Raw genomic sequence first — 9,132 nt, forward strand, 5'->3', positions numbered from 1 at the left:
ATATGATTCCACGTACATGAGGTACGTCAATTTCACAAAGACAAAAAGTAGAATGGTTGTTGCCAGGAGCTGATTAATGGGTACAGAGTTTAAGTTTGAGAAGATGAAAAAGTTCTGGTGATGGATGGTGGTGATGGCTGCAAAACAATGTGAATGTGCTTAATGTCACAGAATTGTACAATTAAAAATGGTTAAAATAGTAAATTTTGTTATGCATATTTTAACCACAATTTTTGAAACCACACAATATAAGGTTATTGCTACAATCTGTAACTCTGTGCTCTACACAGGTCATATAGGACAAAGAATCTTCTTTAAAATATAAGAATTTCCATATTCTCCTGAAAATAAAAATAGTGTAATTGTAACAGAAAGATCAAACATAGAAAATAAAATATGGTGGACAGTGTGCCACGATTTGTATTAACACTGCACTGTTGAATTCCTGGTTCTTCTTTTTAGTTATTCAGTCTGTCTTTGACCAAGCTATGCTAAAGTATTTTTTAAATGTATTTTATTTTAAATAACCTTATTTTTAAATCCTAGTTCAATTAACATAGTAGGCTACTTATTCTTATTTCATCAGTGGAACTAACAAATAATAATATTATATCACCAAATAAGTCACAAATATTACTTAAATAATCTGACTTAGGGAAATTCTGTTTCTATTTCTTAAATCATGTTGAAACCAAGACATGGTTTATACAGCTTTCAATCTTTGACTACAATCTGCAATAAAAATATTTGTAATAAGTTTTAATAGTATTTCAAATCAATGCTAATAAATAATAAATTCCTCAAAATATTGACAGCTAGAGGAACAAATACTAGTTTATAACATCTACAAATTAGGACTTCAAAAGTTGACTGTTCCTGTTAACAGGATTATAAAATAATAAAATAATATTGTTGAGAAATATTACTTTAAAAACAAAAGAGCCATACAGATGCAAACAATAAATTGAGTTAAAACTGATTTATTCAGTAGTCTACCATCTGAAAATCCTATTGCAATAACTGCAAGGCAGCTCTGACACTAACTCCCCACAGTTAGCACAGGCTCCAAAGTCCCCGAAAAGACTGACCTCACTTCAGACACCAGCTGCAAGTTCAAGGGCCTCCAGGCCACCCAAAGTTCAGACCAACTGGCTACAAATTCATGAGTTCCCACACTAGAACAACTCACAGAACTCAGGAAAGCACTATGCTTATAATTACAGTTTCATTATAAAGGGTACGAATCAGGGCCCGCCAGATGAAGGGACCCTTAGGGCAAGGTGTGGGAGGATCCCAAATACAGAGCTTCTGGGTCATCTCCCTGTGGAATCAGGACTCATCACCTCCCAGCAAATGGATGTGCTCATCAACCAAGAATCTCAACCAGCACTCCCAGTTGAAAGTGTCCAGAGTTTTTCACTGGGGGATCATTACATAGGCATGACTGACCAAATCACTGGTCATGTGACTGAACTCAATCTCTGTCCCAGGAGGTTGGACTGATATACCTAGCTCAGTGCCCCAATTTTCTAATCCACCTGGTTGGTCTTCTTAGCATGGTCAGCCCCTATCCTCAAACTATCTAGGAGCTCATCATAAGTCATCATGTTAGCATAACCTCAGGTCCTGGTCTCAGGGGCCAATCATGAAAACAAAGACACTCCAATCACTCGGGAAATTCTAAGGTTTTAGAGGTTCCCAGGAACCCAGGACAAAGACCAGACAAATACTTTATTATATAATACCTATTAACCAGCACTATTTCACATTCCAAATACAATAATATTGTGTTAATACTCAAAAAGGTACTGAAATACTCCTGACTCAACAAAGATTAAATGTTATTCTATTTACATTTAGCATAAGTACTTTATCAATTATCTATGTATTTATTTTATATGTATATAAGGTCCTTTATTACGGGTGTCCCCCAAAAGAAAGATATGCTGAGGTCCTAACCCCTACCACCTCAGAATGTGGGTTTATTTGGAAATAAGGTCACTGAAAATGTGATTAATTAAATTGAAATGAGATCATACCAGAGTAAGATGGGCCCCTAATCCAATATGACTGGTGTCCTTATAAGAAAATGGCCATGTGAAGACAGAGACACACAGGGGCCATGTGATGATGAAGGCAGACTGAATTATGCAGCTTCAGGCCATAATTAGAATTTCAGCCATAAAAAGGAATGAAGTATTGATACATGCTATAATTTAGATGAGCCTTGAAAACATTATGCTAATTGAAAGAAGCCAGACACAAAAGATCACATATTACATGATTCCTTTTATATTAAATATCCAAAAGGCAAATCCGAAGAGACAGAAAGTAGATTCGTGGTTGCCAGTGAATGGGGGTAAGAAGGAATAGGGAGTGATTACTAAATGTACGCATGTGTTCCAGGGTGATAAAAGAATTTTGAAACTAGGGAGTGGTGGTGATTGGACACTGTGAATACACTAAATGCTACTAAATTGTACACTTTAAAATGGCTAATTGCTGATAACACCAGGGTCAACTGTTTGGATCCCCATACTGGCCAACCACAAAAAAAAAAAAAAAGAAAAAAGACTATTTGTATGGTATGTGAATTTCACTTCAATAAAGAGAAATAAAATATAAAATAAAACTCTTTCCAAATAGTAGTGATCTGAAATTTCAATGTGTAAGAAATGCTAGGCCCCAAGAAAAGTTCAAAATACAGGTGTACCACTATTTTAAGAAAATCTGATATGAGAAAACCTGATATGATAGTCCAGTTAAATAAAACATATATACACACACACACACACACACATATATATACACACACACACCTATATATACCAGGAGTAACAAATTTTTGCCAAGATATTATAGTCTTTTTCTGACCATGTTTAATCTCAACCCTAAAATGCTTTCTCACTTTACCATCCCTTTCCAACAAAAAAATTGTTGAACATACTTTTCAAACTATATAATATTCCCCTCACCCTGCTAAGAATCACTACTACAAATGGAATCACTACTACTATTATACCATAAAAATATGATTTGATTTTTTTAAATCTAGTTTATACTTTTTCAAGATAAATATATTGCATAAAATAAAATACCCTGTATAGCCAAAAACCTATGTCACACAGGATTGCTAATTCTTCTGATCAAAAGAATGACCAGTTATCCAAATGCAGGTCCTATGATATAAACCCTTATTTCAATAATATAAACATGGGGTCCATTTTTAATGCTGTTAATTAGGAAATTATTATAATGCCAAATCATGTGTTTTCTTCTTTGCTACAAAGTATCTGGTTCTCTCCTACAACCGTTTGTTTTTAACCTTTGTTTTTGTTTGCATCAGAATAAGAAAATCCTGGTGCTTGTCCTATTTTTCCGCCAAAGAAGTCCCAGAGATTTGGACCAGTCTTGTGTTTTCCACCTCTTTCCACTGTGTGGCACTGAGCACATTTTTGAGTGAAGATCTTGCCTGCTTCAGCATCTCCCATTTTGTTCTACAATGAAATATTAAACCACAGACTAAAGAAATTATCAGATTTGCAAAGCTGGGGGAAAAAATGAATTCCCTCACTTAATTGAAGTAAATGCTAATGACATTAAACAAAAAGTATCATTTAAAGCAGGCATACTTTAATGTCTGGGTGCTGAAAAACAGATATAGCATCCAATTTTATAAAGATTTAATCATCTCATTTATCATGCTTATTTTAACTTTCTAGCCACAGCTACTTGAGAAACTGCTATTAGTATAAACCTGGTTTTACTTCAGCCTTCAAACAATTGTATTAATTGATCCAGATCAATTATATTTCTTTTTTTTTCATTTCCAAAAAGTACATGTGCAAAGATGCTGTAAAGCATACGGGCCTAATTTTGCATCTCTTTATTTAAAAACAAAGATGGAACAAATTGGGAAGGTACTTAAATATGATATTTATTATTAGTATTTACATGCCCACAATAATAGAACTGTAAAATTGAAAATCATACAGAAATGAGGCCATAGCAAGCTATGTGTAACATAATTTCTCATTTACTTTACACTCTCAGCTGTAAATAAATCTACAACTAGATAAAGCACTATCTGAAAGAAATCAGAAATAACATTATTGAGTTCAGTCAGCATTAGTATGTATTTAATACTAATGTAGTGGAAAATATATGATTTTAAGTAGGGAAGTTCTTATATATGATGATAGATATATATAACTGATTTTGTACAAAGATATTTTGGTTACCACTGTCAAAAATTCTGTTATATAATTATATAAATGCCTCCTCCATCTGAAAATTAAAATAATTTTAATCTATAAAAAAACTAATTTGATGTGGTAATGAATGTACTACCTGGATTTTGTTTTCCTGCTCTCTATATTCTGTGAAGAATGAGTATGGGGGAGATGGGGATTAGTATGGATTTGAACACAAAAAATTACTATTACGGAAAGCAATGAAAATACCTAATTGTTTAACAGTCTGGTCCTAAGCACATATTTATCTATATAACCTTATTGGGAAACAGAGATTTTGTTATTCTGCCAGTACACTATTGTTTAACTAAATACTTCAAACAATTGTTTCAATTATTGAAAAATACAGTATTGTTAAAGTTAGCTATTACTCAGAGAAAGATAGTACTTTATTTCAATAGCCAGCAAAACTAATATCTTCCTAATTTCTTTAAATCTATGTAGAAGCCCATTACAGTGTTAATAATCCACCTAAAGGGAAAATAGTACTTTTCTTTGAGCAGTATCCAAAAACAACGAAGATATTAATCAATGTTTTAGGTGTGACAGAAAGCAGAGTAAGAAAACTTACCTTTTCCAAGTGAAGTTTACTTTAAAATTCCAAACATCGCTCAAAATACCACGTTCAATTTCTAGCTGAATAGGTTCAGAATTTGGTGAGCCTTTGAACAGGAGCCATAAACGGGAAAACTTCAGTCACAAAAGCAAATTTATGGCTCTTTTATCAAACTACATTAACTATAACCATTAAGTTTGCATCATAAAAAACAAAACGTCATCTAACTACTAAGTAGAGAATCTTTATTCCCAATTTTTACAAAGGGCAGAAAGATCAGATAGATTCTTATACCGATTAAGTATTATTGGTAATTTAGGAAACCAGGCATTTGAAAAACAAAAAACAAAAACCGTCATTACTCATAAGCTATAGATTTCAAGTGAAAGTCACTCATAAAAAGTTTTCATCATCACTGTTCAAGCTACCAGAGTATTAATCACAATTAAAACGTTTATTGCTGCCATCTTTAATCACACAAGAATACTGCTGGTGCAAATACCTATGACCCTCCTTCAGGGGCATAAAAACCAATAGATTCAGCAATGGCAGGAAGGGAAGTGGGAAGATATCAAGGGACATTCTGGGGAAAATAGGAACAATATCAAGGGAATTCATCTTGTCCTATAATCATTTAGTACTGTATCAGTATTTAGTATTTAAGAAGAAATATTTCACTGAAATAGGCAAAGATGTGACATCTGGTATAAGAATGATCATTTATCCAAGAGTGAACTAATTCCAATACTAAATAAAGTAACAGTGGCGAACATTTGTAAGTGCCTAGTATGTGCCAGGCATATTCTAAGCCATTTATATATTAACTCATTTAATCTTTCCCTTTTAAGAGTGATCTAAGCAACCCTGTGTTGAACACAAGAAATATCTGACAAATTGCAGATGCTCAAAAACTTTTTTGCCCAAATGAATGTGAGTGTTTAAAGAGGACTAGGTGAAATACTTTTTAATACTGGTACATATTATTACTATGTCTAATTTTGCATAAGAAGAGGAATGCGGACAGAATAGTCAAGGCACCAATAAAGCTATCAAAATTTACAAAGCTCACATATTTAAAGTACTGGAAGAGGGAGGGCGAGCTCGCTAGAATATTTTAAGAATAAATACTGAACAGACTCAAAAAGATTAAGAGACTCTGCATGGAAAGAGTACTGAAGAGTGCAGTGATAATGATGTGACCCTAAGTAAGTCACTTCACATCTATGAACTCCACAGGTGTCTGGCCTTTTCTCTTTCTAGATGGCTGCAACTGAGCCCCTGAGCTGGAAGGAGAATCCAGCTTTCCAAACTCCCAACCTGTGCTCTTTGATGCCACCGCCTCTACGTGGTGGCTGACTTCTGCCAACCATGGGTGGAAAGCTCTACTCAGAATCAGTACCACCCTCAAATCACAGAGGTTGCACAGGGGCCCCTCAGAAAAATTAGCCTTCTATTGTACATAGGGGCAACCTGGCCCTGTCAGGCTGGGGCTGGGGCAAGCCTCCCACATGCTGAATGATTGGATGCTCATCTCTGCGTGGACCCAGGCCCAAATTGCATCAGCCCATAACCAGTGCTCAGATTGCATGGCTGCCCAGCCCACTCTCTCCCAGGCAGTCCTGAACCTACCACAGGGCCAGAGACTCTGCCCTCTGCCTCCCCTAGCAGTCACCCAGGTCACTGCTCCTCCAGAGACCATGCCCCAAGTTCGAGGCTGGCAGTCTGCGGCAGCACCTCCAAGCCCTTCACAGCAGGCTTGCTCAGGCATGTGCTTGCGGTGGGGCAGGGCGCCAGCCAATGAGAGGCCTGGCTCCACCCACGCTGTTGATTTGCTTCCAGATCCTGCGGGATCCCAACTATGGCAGGGGCTTAAAGCCTTGCAACTGCTGTGCAACCGCTAATTGAGTCTAAATGTGACAAAGTGAATGTTCTTTGAGTAACAGTCTCAAGCCTGGCTTTTTTTGTTTGTTTAAGCCTTACCTAACCAAAGAGTTAAGTTATTTGTGTATATTCACAAAGTGTGTAAGGTCTTGCTTAAAGTAGGAACTTAATGTTTTCTGAATAGTACAAGAACATTTGGTTGCAGCAATCAAATCATGTCAACAAAATAATAAAATGAGTGCTTACTATGGGCAAGGCACTGTGCCACGCAACTTGAAGTACCAACAGCAAATGCCGCAGCCCCAGTTTTCTACGAGTTATAATCTGTCTGGGGAAAATTGTAAAATACAGTAAAGTTAAATTATTATAAATGAGCTACACAAAAAGACAATAATACAGGAACTAACAGCGAGGTTGCAAGGTGCTAATTGCCAAGGAGTGGAATAGAGCAAGAATAGAAAGAGAGAGAATGAGTCCTGAAGAAGTAAGGGAGGAAGACACAGAGGGAAAGACTGAGAAAGCTATTACAGGACAAGGGTATCGAAGACAGAGAGATGAGAAAGTCAAAGGCTGTGTTTACAAGAATATATATCATTTAATAAAGATCATTCATGATTAGGGCATAAAAACAAAAAACAAGAAAAAACTAACAAAAAATTCCCAATAGCTGTGTTTAGGAAAACGTGAGTAGGGAGAGTAGCTTGCCTGTGGTTACATAATCATGGAGAGGGATGTGAGTGGTAAGGCTATGAAAGAGAAATAGGAATATTAAAATAATTTTCTAAAATTGTTCAAGAATCAAGGTACTCGGAAATGTTATAGTAAAAATTTTGTGAATTAGGTAACTAGGAGATTTACCCAATATTCTTGTTCTCCAGAGCAGCACTGTCCAATAAACCTTTCTGCCATGATGGAAATGTTCTTCATGGATACCGTCCACTAGCTGCAAATACCTTCTGAGCACTCAAAATTTGTCTTACTCAATGGAGAACCTGAATTTTTAATTAATTGAATTATAATTAATTTTTAATTTTATGTAATTCTAATTGATTTTGTTATAGTTTAAATAGCCACAGTCACCAGTTGGTTGATTGAAATTATTCTAAGTGGTATCTATGAGTTCTGTTATGTGAGCTACACATTTAAAATGCATCATCGAATTAAATCAAAAGGACAAGTTCTACTGTCAAAAAAAAAACAAAACCAGGAGTTAAATATTCCTAAACAAAAGCATCCAAAGTTAGGAAGAAGGAGACTACCATTTCTTCAGTGCCTACTACCTGCCAGGCTAAGTGCTTGCATACTTGATCCATAGCCAGTAATATCCTTACAGACTGGACAAATAGAGGCTCTGGACCATATTCATATAGAAGAATTTTAAAGTTACTAATTGATTACCTATAAATATCAGTGATAAAATTTATAGAAATTTTGCAAATAAGGTAAAACACTTTTAGTTAATTAAATATAATGTATGAAGACTATTATTACCAACCAAGTAAGCCTCATTGTACTTACATCATAGTTTAAGAGATTTTGGAAAACAATGACAAAAATTTACTATTTACTCCTTGTATTTCAAAAATCAGTCACAATATTACTGCTCATTTTAAAAAAAAAATTCATAAGATTTTTGAAAGAAAAAAATTCAAAGGACATGTGAATGTCAAGTGAAATAAACATAAGTGTTTGTTATTCTAATAATTATGCATTATAGGCTACAAGTTTTAAAGCTTTGAAAAAAATCTAAACTGCAAATGTCCAGACATCCTTTCTCTAACATAAGACTAATTAATAATCACTCTTTCAAACTGCAGATGTTTTAGTTACATGTAACTCATATTGAAAGATTTTTATATGATTTGAAAGATGACAATTCTGTCATTATTAAGTGATAAGATGTTCTCATATTGATTGTGGTGATGCTTGACAACTCTGTAAACACACTAAAAATTATTTTAATTTAACACATCAAATGGGTGAATTGTATCATATAGGAATTACATCTCAATAAATCTGTATGAAGTAAATAGATAAGTCATATGAAGAAAAATACATTTATTATATTTTAGTAATTTATAAGTAAATTTCTTATTTATTCTAGATTATGTGGTATTTTACGTGATTGAGAGGTAAAGAAATTTTGCTTTTCCAGCATTTCTCAATATTTTTGTTGCTGGTTTTGTTTTATGCAATTTTTTATCCTTTCTTTCAGAAAAAAATTAACTGCTCTGAATATCAGCCTAAAATTTTCAGAATACCCACCAGTAATCGTACTTTACGAAGAATAGAGATTGCCTAGTTAGTGCACTTTAAAATGAAACATTTTCCACTAGATGGAACCAGTGTGCAAATAGCACTGCTCAGAATCTTTGCACTTCCTATGCAATAAAATCATTACATTACCATATTCTTTTCATTCACCTTGATTGGTCTGGGTAA

General features: G+C 34.5%; 1 protein-coding gene across 1 annotated transcript in view; it reads right to left on the reverse strand.

Moving 5' to 3' along the window:
* The window catches only part of LOC134369412 (cytochrome c, testis-specific-like), a 31,829-nt gene extending 28,338 nt beyond the window's left edge, over nt 1-3,491 (reverse strand). The window contains exon 1 of the mRNA XM_063085885.1: nt 3,326-3,491. Within this exon, the coding sequence (XP_062941955.1) occupies nt 3,326-3,491 (166 nt within the window). The remainder of the gene's footprint in view (nt 1-3,325) is intronic.
* Between the last annotated feature and the right edge of the window lie 5,641 nt (nt 3,492-9,132).

This window comes from Cynocephalus volans, chromosome 1 (assembly GCF_027409185.1).
Source record: "Cynocephalus volans isolate mCynVol1 chromosome 1, mCynVol1.pri, whole genome shotgun sequence".
In the NCBI taxonomy this organism is placed as follows: domain Eukaryota; kingdom Metazoa; phylum Chordata; class Mammalia; order Dermoptera; family Cynocephalidae; genus Cynocephalus; species Cynocephalus volans.